The following is a 15,726-nucleotide window of genomic DNA, read 5'->3' as shown; positions in this document are numbered from 1 at the left end:
TATAACTACTCACAATGAATTACTAAATCACTGCAGAGCACTTCGATTTTCTAAGTTCTGGAAACCTTTTATTCTTTTGCAGAAAAGATGGCACACCAGGCAAATGCATTCATATGTGAATATTCATTTGCATATATATGTAAAACTTTTCCTTGGGATATTTTTTTCTGTTTTTCTATGATTCAAAAAATAAGAATATTGGCCAAACAAGGTACTTTACCCTATGAAGTTAATTTCTTCGTTTCCCCAAGGGACATATAAGCTTATTCTTTCATCCTGGTCAAGATAAATATTTTAATTTAACTTCAGGTTTTCAATTTCCTAGAGATTAATATCAAAATTATAAATAACATTTTAAAATTGGGATGGAAATTAAAAGTGCCATTGATTACTAGATTATTGCTTTTACATGTTCAGTTATATCTCTATTAGATAAATTACATTATTCGTATATAACAAAATGCTTAAAACAGTACCTGGCATAGAGTAGTAATTCAAAAGATGTCAAATACTATTCTTATCATTTTTGGTATTATTATTAATTCATTTCAGCTGTCCCATTTTCCATTTGTATAAAAGCAAAATTCTAATCTTAAAATCATGTAAAGGCAGAATTCACATTTTTATAATAAACATTTTAAGGTTGGTGGGAGGTAGGCAATTTCTAAAATTTTGATGATCTTCAAAGCCTAGTTAGATGCATCACTTGCAAAACAATGTCATCTATGTTGACAAGTATGAATGCGCTTTTTATTTTTTTGTGTGAAAGGTTTAACCTCACATATCCTAAAGAAAAACAATGAATACATTCCCCTAATTATATTCTTTTAGTACATCAAGTGCTCATCCTCAGCTTAACTATAATGCCTTTTACTTTTAATGCCACTGTGTTGGTGCTATGACTTATTTACCTGTCCCTTCTTTTTTTTGCCACCTTCTGTGATAGCTGGTGTTTATATTTAACAATATGAAACTGCCATATTTGACTTACAAAAATGACAATTTAATGTGATTCAACCAAACAGACGGTCCAAAAAGTATAATTATAGCAGATTATGGCTTTAAGAAAGCTGTTTTCTAAGCTTCCAAAGGTAGGACATATTAGACTACATAAAGACTGTATTATCCCACTTTCCATCAATGCTTTTGAATAGTCATCTTTCTTATAATCATGTAAAAATCCCTACATTCATGACAGTATTTTAAAAAGATATATTAATATCTACTTTAACACCAATCTTATTTTGCTGAGAGCCTAGTTTCTTCACATGCATCATTTGCTCTCAATAAATACAAATCCACATTATTTTTTAACTGTAACATTCTTTGAGAGATAAATGTCATTCAGTAGAGAACATTTACATGAACAACTGGGGATAAAGTCAATGTTGTGGCTTTTATGTAGGTCTAGATATAAATGCAGCACAGATTCTCAGAAGATAGACACTAAAAGAGCAGGTGATGTAGGATAGGCAAGTTGTTTTCTGAAAGTAGAGAAGTTAAAAGAAAATGTACAAACGCTCACCCTCTATAAAAGTGACTTCTGACTTTGTGGAGCATTGCAAAATAGAAAATACGTGGAATAGAATGAAAGAGAGAGAGAGAGAGGAAGGGAGGGAGGGAGAAAGGAAGGGAGAGGGAGAAGGTGGGGAGAGAATATGAATAAGTATTCCTCCAGGTAGAACCAGTCACAGGCTAGAGTGTATAAAAGCAAAGCAAATGATTAAGGACGTGAGGCAGACCAATATGTATTTCTCATAAAGTCAATCTGTATCAGGGGTGTTATTAGTCAGCTTTTGTACCTCTCTGCTCTCAAACTGGTTAACTATGGTCCCATTGGGCATGCACAATCAGAGAATCCTGATTCTACCATGCAGACATGATTCCATGGAAGAATGTATACAGTTACAAGTTCTCAATCCATATCAGTTATAGAATTCATATTAGGAACTTGAGAGAAAAAAGACTGGAGAAATTTCAGATGTCAGACCAGAATTCCCAATAAGCATCAGTAATAGAGAAATCAATGACTGAATGTAATAGTGTCCTCCAGAAAGCCTTACTTATCAAGCTCAAGTCATTGGTTTTTTTTAGTGTAAGCTTAAAATATTTTTTTAAACCAATATCATATGAATCTTCAAATGGTTCTGTAATAAATAAGGCCAACATTTGAGATATAAAATAATTTGTGAATTAAGTCATAATTAATTTTATCTTCACAATTATATGCAGTATCAATTTAAGTATATGTTTTAAGTAAGAATCCATTTTTATCTTTGATATCCAATTTGTAATAAAGAATTTCAAAAAATATTTAAAATGAAGATTTGTATAAGATAGAATGTAGTAATAAGGATTATGTGACAGTTAAGACAACTCATGTTCCAATAATCATAGAACATTAAACTTGCTATTCATCTTGACCACTAAGACAATTCTACATCAGTTAAGACTGGCAGCAGTCTTATTTCTTCCTGCAAAAGCTTTAAGAAGTCTTACAATTCTAGGGGCACCTGCCTGGGTCAGTCTGCAGAGCATGGAATTCTTGATCTCCGGGTTGTGAGTTTGAGCCCCATGTTGGGTGTAGAGATTACTTAAAAAAATAAAATCTTTTTTTTTTTTTAAAGAAGGCTTACAATTCTATTAAACTATAAATTTATTTTTTTCTCACAGCATGACCTTTAAAGATAGAATTAATGTATCAAAAATACAGGGATATTTACAAGAAGATAAATCAGAAAATATTCTTGTTCAAATAATGTTTCTGACATCTAGATGACCACAATTTGATTGTCTTTCAATTAATGACTGGATGCCTCACCTAATATGAAGTGTAATGCTTTTTAAAATCATTTTTATAATTTTCATTTTAATAAAAATAATACAAGAGTCACTTAGTATGGGGTGCCTGGGTGGTGTCTGACTTGATTTCGGCTCAGGTTATGATCTCAGGGTTGTGAGATCGAGCCCTGCATTGGGTTCCATGCTCAGCAGGGCATCTGCTTGAGATTCTGTTCCTATCCCTTTCCCTCTGTCCCTACCCCCCCACTCCTGATTACGTGCGCACTCTCTCTCAAATAAATAAATAAATCTTAAAATAAAAAAAATCACTTTAAGTATGGCTAGTGTTTCTGAAAAGTTAATATATATCTTAATTCAGTTACAAATAAAATATATTGTTTAATTTAAATCTATGTCTTACTCCACCAATCCAATGCCTCAGTGCTTTTTTGATCTCATATCTTTTCATTAACTCTCTATTGCCACCTTTGTGGTCCTCCAGTATCCCTCCTATCCCAGAGACTTTGCACATGCTGTTTTTGTCTGGAACTATCCAATAAGAAGCAGAGTTTGCTCTTTCTGTTTCCTTCAGGTGTTTGAGTAAATGTTACCTTAATCATAGTGGCTTTTCCTGACGACCATATAGAAAACAGCAATTCCCCATCCTACCTTCCAAAACTCCCTTTCTCTCTTGCTTGCATTATTTTTCTCCGTAATACTTAGCATCACATGGCATATTATGTATCTATTTGTGTGTCATCTTTGTTTAGAACTTTGTTTCATTCCTTGCGAAAGCCATAGCATTAGAGCAGTGTCTAGAAAGTAATATAATAGGTGATCAATAAATATTTCTTTAAATGAATAAATTTCACTAGATAGTTATGGATCGTTATGGTCAAAGCCTTGAATTATACTCTGAGAATGCTTCAAATAAGAGTTAAAGGTACCTCACCTGATGAAACCTTAGACAGAACATAGGAAGTATAAATGAAATTATAAAATAGCATCTGAAAAACAAGAAGAAAATGATAAATTTGATGTGGAAATTGGAGAGATCTTTATGAAAGATGTGACATTTGAATGAAACCTTGACCAGGGATGATTTATACACATGAAGATGCGGATGAGGACCATCCATCAACAGGAAGACGTATGGGCAAAGGCACAGAGACAAGAGAGTCTATAATGAATTTTGCGAATGAGCCAATAGTCTGATGACGGCTAGAACAAGGTGGTATCAGGAAAGAAGTATGCAGTGAGTGACAATAATGTAAATATGTGTTTATAAGGTCATGTTTGTATTTCATTTTCCAGTTCAGTGATTCCCAAAATTTGGGAATATGAGAGCACTTTTTTTTTAAAACATTGAAACATAAAATCCCTATGTGATATAATTGGCTTAAAAACCATATAAAATACATGGTATTAAAAGCTATTACAAATTTATTACCATCTTTTATTAAGCCTATCATTTTAGAACCAAAAAATAATATAGGGGTATATATGTATGTATGCATACACGGGTTATACTTCTTTTCACCATTATACAGGCAATGATTAATATTCATGTGAATTGTAGGGTCTCTTGCAGTAAATCCATGGTCCCATGGATCTGAAGCACATGAGCCCAGAGCTACAGTCTAGGCAACGAGAACCCATAAAATTTCTTTGAGTAGAAGAATTACATGATGAAGCCTATGCTGTGGGGGTTAGAGATTGAAGACACCTTAGAAAACATCTCTGCACAGTCTGCTAAACTTATAGAAAAAGAAATTGCAATCCACAGAGATAAGAGACATTGGCCAAAATTACAGGTAGAGGACTATGGCTAGTGTTCAGGTTCCTGAAGTGATCTCATCAAGCCCTTCCATAATGGGATAGATAAGACAGATAAGCACTCAAACATATCACTGATAATCAAAAATGAACATCAGTTCTTATCTGGTAAAATAAGATGGAATGTTACACACCTGAAGTTAGATGTACACTGTTCTCTTTGCTGTGGTATGGGGATTGCGGTATTTTCAAAATTCTGTATCCAATAGCATGTGGATCGTACTCTAGTTTTTCTCTAAGTCTGTATTTCAGAAACATATTCATCCTTAAGAATGTATCTCTATGCTTCTTTTAAAAACAACAACAACAACAAAATGTTTGCTCAAGGTCATCTGGAATTTCGGCAAGGGAGTTTACAGGTATACATGGTTTTATACATAACATTTTGAAAATTTAAACATAAACTATACACTTTAATCAATAGAATGATATAGTATATATGAAAAATTCAACGTTTAAACACTAAAGAACAAAGTTATTTATGATAATGATGATTCCTGCCTCCACCCAATTTGTAAAAACAGGTTTACATATATTTGAGTTCCTCTTGAAGTACCTGTTTGGCTCTGACAAAATCAATGTCCGACACAGGCAAACATTTTTTAATGCCACTCAACAAATTCTGTATCTAATTGAAAGTCATTATGCAGTTGTGCACAGGTGAGATCTGCTATCTGAACAAACGCTGAAGCTGTTTCATTTTCCACAGCTAGTGCTCCACCAAAAGCAAGGAAAAGGGTACTCTTCCCTCCCATTCCTCTGTAGGGAATTATAAATAACCAATCTAGACATGAGTGAGGAATGGATTTCAAAGTCCCACATGAATTTTCAAAGGCTTAGTGTAATTTATACTTTAAAATGTCTTTGACAAGTAGTCCGGCTCTCCCACCCCTCTCTTTGATCCCCTAGCATAGCCACACACACCTTCCCTGGTCTTCTCACCGGGTCCTCTAAAAGAAAGTTGCATTATTTTTACTAAAGGATATTATGGTAAATCTCTAGGGAATGAGGAAATTAGAAAGTTTATTTATGTACTTTTTCAATTTTAAAGAAAACCATAAAAACACTTTCCTTCTTTCTCACATTGAGGTTTTGTTAAGTGTGCAATTATTGCCTTAACTGGATTACAATTGCCTCTAGGCTAGTTTATGCCTTTTACATGATCAAAAACACACACAGAAATGATACGATTGAAAATGGAAATGCACTGGTTTTTGGTGATGGGATAATTCAGATATTTTTATATACCCATTGCTAGCAAACAATTGCATTACCTTCCACTTTTGCAAATATTATTAGTGTAAGATAGAAATTCATTTAAGGATTCTATTTGCTCTTATTGCTAACCTTTCTGTATACTTTAATTTTATTATATTTTGCTCTCCAATATTTTACATGATTAGAATATAGAAACAGTTAATGCAATATAATGTAGCTGATACAATTAAACAGAAGTAACACATTAGATTTTTTTTAACTAAACCACTTAGTACACCCTACTGTGTTCATCCTGTATAATTATACATCTTCTGACTTGTCTCATGTAATTCACAATTTCTCCCTGCTGCTTAATCGCAGACTTCAGCAAACACATTTTAGGGGAGAGACTCAGTACAATTTTTCTATAATCTTTTATTTGCCATCTGCATTAAGGTGATGATTACCTACATGGAAAAAAATGAGGGGGTGTCCAAAAGATACAGGAGTAAAGGTACAAGATGGTTTTCAAGTACATGCATAATTTAGATCCATTCTTGTGCGAGGAAATCACAAGGAAATTAATCAGCAATATATTTGTAGACTTTGTGCCAATCATTTTTATAAGACACAAGCAGCATTTATCATATGTTGTTTCTCAGTCACAAGAAAGAGAGGCGTCAAAAGGCAATCAGGCATATAAAATCAAACTGGCAGTCCTGGCCCTCAGAGCTTTCTGTGGTGCATAAAACTTCTTTGAACAAGAGAAATGTTAGTGTTCACGGCTCAGGTGGAAATTGGCCAAAAATATTATCATACTCAAAAAAAATTTTCATTTCTATCATATTTTGGCCTTTGATAGAGTAATTGTTGCCGATTGTCTAAAATATTTACTAATGACGAAAGACATCCTAGGAATAATGAAAAAGTACAGACTTCGACTATAGAACAAGCTGTAGTTCCCTGCCTAAGATGGTAAACAGAGTCAGTGATAGGATGCACTGGGCGCAATAAGATAATATTTACTTTGCTTTAGACAATAGGGAAGATAGAGTGATAACGAGTTGGGCTTACTAGAAAGAGAAGTGATTTGAAAGCTTTTCATGGCAGGCATATTGCATTACCATAAAACACATTATAAGACTTTGATTTTTAGCTAAACCTAATGGCTTTCAGTTCCATAATCATCTTTGTTCTGGACTTTAGGCCAGGGTAACTGTGCTGTTCCTTTTCAGTCGGAATCAATTCCTTTAGGGTAGATTACAAATGACTCCTTTTAACCCTTTAAAATGGTGTCTGTAATGAATTATGTTACAAATATGCTCCGGACCAAGAAGTTTGGCGATGAATTTCCTGTTACATATTCAGCTTGTCATTCACAATTAACTCTCTCTCCCCTCTATTCTGAACTGTTTTATTTCTCCTGAGAGTTATCATTGATATCGGATAAATAAATGGAAGTTTTAGGCTAGCTTCCCAAACCCTTCAATAGACTTTCAGGAAAGAAAATCTATCACTTCTGGAAAGGAAAAGAAAAGAAAAGGGGAGAAAACAAAAGAAAAGAAAGGAAAACAAAAGAAAAGAAAAGAAGAGAGAGGGGGAGAGAGAGAGAGAGAACTACCCAGTGATCATGCCTGAATGAAGGTTCCTGAGCTAGACTGAAATTGCATTTGATCTGTTTCTCTGTTGATTTTGTAAACCTTTCCAAAGGTTTCCATAGTAACAAGTGAATTATCCCCTCTCCCCCTAACATTTTCCAAGCATGTAAGAGGGATACAGATAAAGGTTAGTGAGAAAAAAGGCTACAATATTTTTTTCTACTACCAGGATAGATCTGAAGAAGTCATGATTAGTCTTTTAAGGAATCAAGTATGTTTCTCCCACCACAGTCATAAGAAAAAGTTGGGTTAGAATTTACTTACATCTCTGATGTCTGCGTTTGCTTCTGTACATGGTCATTCTGAAAAAATCCGACTTTCTAAGAAGTAATTGCTTTGACCACGGAGACAAAGAGACGGGTTGTGCTCCTGCTTTGCAGTAAGACTGTTGCTCACTGACAGAAGGTAACCAGCAATCACACAGTGAAAGCCAGGGTAATACCATTCTCATAAAATTACAGGGGAGACGCTACAGCCTGTAACTACTCTATCTAATGCAAATCTTCTAGAGAAAATTGTATTCCCTTCACCTTCCCCCAACCGGTATCAGTTAAGTTCTCTAATAAAATCTGCACTATGAAAGTGCTGTGCTTGAAGGAATGTTGAATTAAGAACAGATTCAAGTATTTAGCAAGAACAGTAAAACTGAAAATACAAATATGAAATATAAAAACCCTTGTTTGAGATTTATAGAAATTAAAAACTATCCTTTGGGTTCACATGTCTTTTAGCCACCCTAGGATGCTTAGATTTGTATTTTATTTTTGAAATTCTACTAAATTCTTTCTGTCTCTGAGCTCTCAATGCACTTTGTATGCTCAATTATTAAAGCAATTGCCACTTTTAGTTTTGTCTATTTCTCCAAACAGACTGCTTCTCAGGCAATGCAGGAATTGCAGTATTTTCACATTATCTCCCCAGGCCAAGAATAGAAGGGGCACGCGTTAGGGTCTCAGAGTCGGTGAGTGCCTACTGTGTGCTGGGCACTCTGTCTGCTCCCGAAGGAAGCCTTTCAGGAGTCTTTTGCCTGCCCTCCCCCCTGCTGCCTCATTTTTGCCCTCAGACCTCTCTTTTCACAGGATTGTGGACATATTCTTATCTGAACACATTTCACACTGTCAACTGGACAGCATGGAAGCTTTGTCTTCATATGCCTTGGACTCTCTCCGCTTTGAGAGCAACGCCCGCCTGGCACCCCGCAGAAGCTCAGGAGCACTACCTCTCCCAAACACTCCAAAATTGTGTATGATTTCCAATCTCCTTCCTGTGCTAATGAGGGTGTCTGAAATGCAGTTTTATTTAAAATACCAAAGGATTTATACACCAGCGAATAACTTCTATGTAATAAGACTTCCGGATTATACATTAAGCTTCCATCTTCCAGCTAAAAGCAGAAGACATTTTCAATTGCCAGAATTCCTTTTTAGTGTTAACAAACTCAGTCTACTTACTGATAGCAGGAGACATCCTTCTTAATAAAAGGATTATTTCAGTGTCAAGAATATTTTCATATTTGGGGCCCCTGGGTGGCTCAGTTGTTAAGCGTCTGCCTTCGGCTCAGATCATAATCCCAGGGTCCTGGGATCGAGCCTCGCATCGGGCTCCCTGCTCCCAGGGGAGTCCTGCTTCTCCCTCTCCCACTCCCGCTGCTTGTGTTCCCTCTCTCGCTCTCTCTCTGTCTCTAATAAAAACATAAAATCTTTTTTTTAAAAGAATATTTTCATATTTAAGTAATTACTACATTTCATAATCATAGATTTCAAAAAGAGCATTAGGCAGGTTTTTAGCAGCATTTCTGCCCACTTTCTTTGACTTTTGACTAACAAACTGCAGTGTTTAGTGAGGTTTTTTTGTCAAAGACCACTATGGTTATATCTTACTCTAAGACATAGTCAATTATGAAACACTAGAAGGATTTTCCTTGTGTTTTCTCTAAAAGTGAGACTAAAATATTTCAATAAATAAAATAAGTAGGCTTTTTATTAATGACATATAATACACTTTATATCCCACAAACTTTTACCTGCTTAATTTTTCTCCATAGCACTTATGTATTTGTTTTTTGTCTCTGCCTACTAGAACATTAGCTTTCAGAGGACAGGCTTTCTTTTTTCAGAGTTATATATCCAGAGGACATATCAGTGCCTGGTATAAAGTGGGCTCTTGGTAAATATTTGCTGAATAAAGGAGTTTTTATGAACTAATTTAAGTTATAAAGACAATACAACTATAATTTATTTTTCAATAAATCTGGACAATAGTCAAACTCATGTTTATTGACTGAAGTTACTTTCTTATTTGATGCAAGCACTTGTCATTTCATGTCTGTCTTTTGGCCCCAAAGTTAATTTGGACGAGTTCACTGTTTTGGATGGAATTGTATATACTCACAGATGTGAAGATAAATTTTAAATTTACTGAAGCAAAGTCACAACCACTAAGCAAGTTCTCCTTTATAAAAGTTACTCATGCCAGAAGATGAACAAACATAAAATTTATTACAACTAAACAAAGTTAAAACCGTCTGTCCAACATATATGGTATGAATAAACATGTCATTGGTGATGATGAGGCAGAAATCGCTTAATGATACAATGACATAAACGGTATTAATTTTTACATTATTATATGGTTCCATCACATGTGTAGTTTCTCTCTTTTCACATTGTTAGTGCTGTAATATCTGTAATTAACATCGATCTGAACAGTTTTTGCAAAGGTTATGTAACAATTTGAATTTGTTCACATATACCACAACCCATCAGCCAGCCTCATTCATTATCACACAGACACACATGAAAACAAGTATCCTGACTTGTACTCCTCAATGTTTGGTACACTGTTGTGCTCCCAATCTTGTACCAGGGTTGACTTTCATAGTTTCCACAGAGGGATTTTCATGTTATCAACTCTTTCCTACATTACTCTTCTCACCTCAGGGAATACAGAGCAATCCACTCTTGGACCTCATATCTGTTGCTAGTGCTTTAAACCATCACAATTTGGGACCTCAATTCCACCTAATGGATTAAGAGCAACTTCATGAGTACCATGTTGCAGTACAGGTAGGAAGATGAGAGGAAGGTAGAGGAAGTAGCTGAGGCAGAGGAGGAGGTCTTGGCTGGGAAATTTTCAGCCACAAGAATAAGGAGGAAGAATGCAGACATACAGGACAGAAAAAATAGCTGAAGAGAGAATACAGGTCCAGACATCTCATTCTTTTTTTCCTTACCCTCTTCAAGAATCCAGACTGAGTACTGTTGTTTTATGTTCAAAATCAGCTTTATGCCTATAATGTCAGAGGTCAAAAAAAGCATTACTTGCTTTTTAAAATATCTATCTACTCCCTGAAACATGATTTCTTTTAATGGACTCAATCTTTTGTTTTCTTAAGATTTTATTTATTTATATTAGAGAGAGAGAGAGAGAGCACATGAGCTGGGGGGAGGGGCAGAGGGTGAGGGAGGGAGGTGAGCAGGAACGCAATGGTCACGGGGCTTGATGACCTGAGCCAAAGGCAGACACTTAACCAACTGAGCCACCCAGGTGCCCCTAATGGATTCAACCTTTATATTCCATACTTAAAATACAAATTCAATGAGTGCTGACAAATTGGGAAGGATGACTTACCATATAAAATCAAATGATTATGTCAATATCTTTCCCTTTTTCATGGAAGGAACCATTTAAAAAATAAAAGTACCTGGCAAAGTAAGAGAAGATGACTTTTAACATAAAAGAACAACAAATAAGAAGGAAGGAAGGAAAGAAGGAAGAAAGAAGGAAGGAAGGGTGTGTACTCTGTGTGTGTGTGTGTGTGTGTACAATGAGAGATAAAGGAAGTACTCTGTGCTGCTGTGTGTCAAGCACTGTGCTAAGTACACATCATGTCACATAATCTTTGCAAGTCTGTTACTTAGCTATCCCTACCTTCCTTTTAGAAATGAGCAAACTTTCCCCAAAGGAGGGCAGGTGCAGGTAATATTCAGGGACACTGCATGACTTAGGTAGTGGTGTTGAGATTATTTTGTTAGAAAATAGACCAATATGATTTTAGGACTGAATTAAGGGACAATGCACTGGGTAGCTGCTGGAGAAGACTTCTGTAAAAGTGTCATTATAATGTCACTAATAAAGCACCGAAATCAAGAAAATGATGTTTGCTGGAACTCGTCACAGGGAATGAACACCATGGTTTAATGAGAGCTAACATTCATCTAGGGAGTGCATGTTAGGTGTTAGGCATTAGGCTGTCTTCTAAGAGTTTTACGGGATTACTCACTGAATACTAAAAACAATCTTATGATGGATTCATCCACCACCTCCTCCTATCATTATTATTATTTTTATTATTTTGTTTTTGCCCCTTTTAATGTTTCAGTAAGATAAGGCTGAGAGATTAAGTGTTCTGACTGAAACCTCACAGAGAACAAGAGATAATGCCTGGTTTTGAACCGGCTGATCTTTCTCTAGAGCCAATGCAATACAGTAACATGCCATGTAAGGTTGAAGGGATACTTTCGGTAGCTGTTTAGGCCACAGGGGATGAAGACCCACAGAGACATATTTCCATAACCACTAGTAGTGCTCAACTCACTCCTAAGAGGGATGAATGCAATTAACTGCAGGGTTTAGGCTGCTAGATGCTGGTAGGGACATTCAAGTTCAGAAGCACCATGGACTGCTTGGGACAGCGGAGGTCTGCTCATGTCTGCAGCAGTGTTGACTTCCCTTTCTCATACGTGTCACCTCACCCACCTCTCCTGATGCCCCAACCCTCAACCTTTCTTCCAAATAAAACACTAAGAGAACATTTAAAGAATACCAAAAGTATCAAATGATTAGCCCATCCAGAGTTCTGACATTCTTACCTGGTTTAAAAATTACAATATGTATGTAAGTGATGAATCACTAAATCCTACACCTGAAACTAATATTACACTGTATGTTAACTAAGTGGAATTTAAATAAGAACCTAGAAGAAAAAAAATAAAAATTATAATATGTATTAATTTTGATAGAACTTCTAAGAATTTTATCAAGACACAGTATATGGATGGTGTAGAAATATTTTTTTAAAGATTTTATTTATTTATTTGACAGAGAGAGAGAGAGAGCAAGAGAGCACAAGCAGGGAGAGCAACAGAGGGAGAGGGAGAAGCAGGCTCCCCACTGAGCAGGGAGCCCGATGTGGGGCTCAATCCCAGGACCCTGGGATCGTGACCTGAGCTGAAGGCAGATGCTTAACCAACTCAGCCACCCAGGTGCCCCTCGATGGTGTGGAAATATTTAACTTGAACTGCATAATACTTATATTGTTATTATTATTAATTACTAAAACAATAAAATGGTAAAATTGAAAATGTGTTAAGAAGTGAATTTGCCCAAATTCCTCATTTACAGATGTCTGGTCCACCACAGAGAGCTCTTACAAGTTAGCTGGACAGAAAACTGAAGGGAATGGAAGGGCAGGACCTCAAGCTACTCAAACCAGGTACTCACAGCAGGAGCCTCAATCCAGGACACCCCAGAGTTAGCCTAGAGCCTCTGAGCACCCTAGCCTGAAATTATTTCCTAATTGATCAGAGTGATATCTCAACTTCCCTTTGGTCAGTTTTTCTCAGGTTTGCACAGAAAGTTACCCACAGTTAACCTTTTTCTTATGTCATTCTTGTCACCCTACAGCGCAACGCACAGATGTGGACCTTCTCTACCTTTCCCTCACCAGAATGTCAGCTGTCCCTGGGGGAACTCTGCCTTTTCTCCGCTCAGAGATGAGTTCTGCCTTCTTTATTAAAACATCTCCTTGCTAGCGTAGCCCCTATAAATTCTTTACAAAAGTCCTTTGCTCGGGTACTTTCAGAGATAACATCAAATATTTTCAACCTCAGCGCAATCACTGGTCCAACTTTTCGACAATTTAAGGAAAAATATCTGCATTTTCTGTGTATGTTTATACTAAATTTGCTGTCTTGCTTAATGTTCTGGAACTGGATCCATATCTGTTTGCCCCAGAGTCAAGTGCTCTCCTGTTAGCAGATAATCTAAAAATAGTTATTAATAAAAGTATTGAGTGGCTATCATATTAAAAAATCTTCTTGTCATTTTACCTAGTACCTCATTTGACTGATCGATTTATCATTGTTCTTTTTTAAATCAGAGAAAACATAAAACTTCCTAATGTTCGGCTCAAGTTTTCATTTGTAATACTGGTTCAAATGAGTGAGAAAATTTCCAGAATGATTCTTCTTTATACTTGACTGTTTGTACTTGACAAACAAGTCAACTGTATATTCCCTCCATTTGATTCATTAAATGTTTTTATGTATTTGGAAAAAAATTTTCTAAGATTTTTTGTAAACTATAATTGGATTTTATTATGAAGTCTTTATTCATTTCTTTGGACTTTCTCCAGTTTCTTATGCTCTAATATCAAACAAGTCTTTGAAATCACTGAATTTTAAAAAATATTTAATACTTAAATGTATTCAACACAGTTAAATGTTTCTCCTTTATAACTCACATTGCAATCGACTTTATTTTCACTGAATCTCCTTGGTAATTGTTTTTGAGCATTCTCATGTTTGTTCATTTCCCTTTCTTTGTGTGGTTCCTACTCTACCTTCTCTTAGTTTCATCGTTCTTTTAGCCTAAATTTGATTTTTCAGACTTAGTTTTATCTTCTTAGTAGTCTTACTTTCCCATTCATATTTGGATAAGTTTATTTTCATTGTCTCAAGGATAATGGCATTCTATCTTTTTAATCCCATCCTTTGGGTGGGCCCAAATATTTAATGGCCCCTAAAAGATTTTTTTTTTTTAAAAAGAAGACTAAAACATATACGATTAAATTAACCTTGAATTTTCTACAGATTATAACTAGAAATATGAAGGAAGGTATTTATGCCTGTGTAAATAATTTATCTCACTTCAAAGTATTTTAACAAATGTTGACTGTTACACAGTAAAAATGTAGCAAACCTAGATCTAAAAAGTACAAAGCCTCTTCGGGGTTATAGCCACATAAAGGGTACTATATTCATAACAAATTACCTCACAGACATGTGAACACGATAATGGAGTTTATTGGATGTGGGCATGGTGTGGGGGAATTGTTGTACCACGTTCCCTGGAGGTGTTTTAGTTATGAGATACACTTCCTCAGTACCTTACCACTCTGTCTCAGACATAGCATCTTCACGGTGTCCTGGGATGGAGGGATACTACTGAGTTTACATGGAATAATGGTGAGACATTAAAACATCCTTAAAATCACAATAGTTTCCATGATCATGAAAATTATGTGTGGAATTTCACTATAACAGAATTTACAAAATAAGAAATATATACTCTATTATATCTATCTATCCATCTATCTATCTATGTATCTATCATCTATCTAGCTATGTATCTATGTATCTATCATCTATCTAGCTATGTATCTATCTATCTATCTATCATCTATCTAGCTATGTATCTATCTATCATCTATCTAGCTATGTATCTATCTATGTATCTATCATCTATCTATTTATCTATCTATCATCTACTTATCATCACCTATTTACTCATCTACCTACCTATCTTAAAAACCAGAGATGTGAGTTGAAGAGCTACCAAGCAAGACAGGGTGTTTGGAAGATGAACGATACTTCAGTGGCCAGACTCTGGTTGGGGAAGATCCTTAAAGAAGTAGAGAAGATGAAGGGTAATTGCGGTTACCAGCAAGTGGCACCTGAGGCAGATGAAGGCAAAATGTAGCAAATGTCCATGGAGAAATAAATGCTAAAAGTCCTCTTGCACAAATTGCTGATTGCCCAGTGCATTGCCTTTCTCTTTTTTCTGGCTGATTCTTATCTCAGTCGACTTCTTCCATCAAACTTGCCCTCTTTTCTTTCTTGCCTCTGAACTAGAGCATCTGGTCTTATCTTTCTTTTCTACTTTTTCTTCTGCTGTCTTTTATCTATACAGAATTATAATTTATAGGATATATGTGGTAGTGGAGTATAAGTAGGGGGTAGGTCACCTCAAATTCTTATTGGTACAAGGCAGAGAATAAGTACTTTATGCTAAAAAAGGCTGACTCACAGGATTTAGCACTTTATTGTATGATGCCTTGCATTCTCTGCTTCAAAGAGGATAGACCACATTGTGGTTAATACCACACATCTTAATTTCACATCATCACCCCTACAGTCAACCACCATTAGTTTCATAATGCAAGCAATGTAAATACATATGAGATTTTTTTTTT

General features: G+C 35.6%; 1 protein-coding gene and 1 long non-coding RNA gene across 15 annotated transcripts in view; one reads left to right on the top strand and one right to left on the bottom strand.

The window, feature by feature from the left end:
• The window catches only part of RALYL (RALY RNA binding protein like), a 658,970-nt gene that overhangs the window by 161,767 nt on the left and 481,477 nt on the right, over positions 1–15,726 (bottom strand). The window contains exon 1 of one of the 14 annotated variants that reach the window (XM_006727129.3): positions 7,737–7,897. The exons of the other annotated variants lie outside the window; for them this stretch is intronic. Coding sequence (XP_006727192.1) covers positions 7,737–7,773 — 37 coding nt within the window. The 5' untranslated portion in view covers positions 7,774–7,897. Of the gene's footprint in view, positions 1–7,736; positions 7,898–15,726 lie in introns of those variants that run through there. 14 annotated transcript variants of the gene reach the window in all.
• On the top strand, positions 8,319–13,779 carry LOC145721138 (uncharacterized). The gene is made up of 3 exons (XR_014144600.1): positions 8,319–8,715; positions 12,876–12,966; positions 13,158–13,779. It is a non-coding gene; the product is annotated as an uncharacterized LOC145721138 (long non-coding RNA).

The sequence above is a fragment of the Leptonychotes weddellii genome, chromosome 4 (genome assembly GCF_054177405.1).
Source record: "Leptonychotes weddellii isolate Sample4059 chromosome 4, ASM5417740v2, whole genome shotgun sequence".
NCBI classification, from domain to species: Eukaryota; Metazoa; Chordata; class Mammalia; order Carnivora; family Phocidae; genus Leptonychotes; species Leptonychotes weddellii.
Note: the sequence above shows the minus strand (reverse complement) of the source record. Positions and strands in the feature narration are given on the sequence as shown.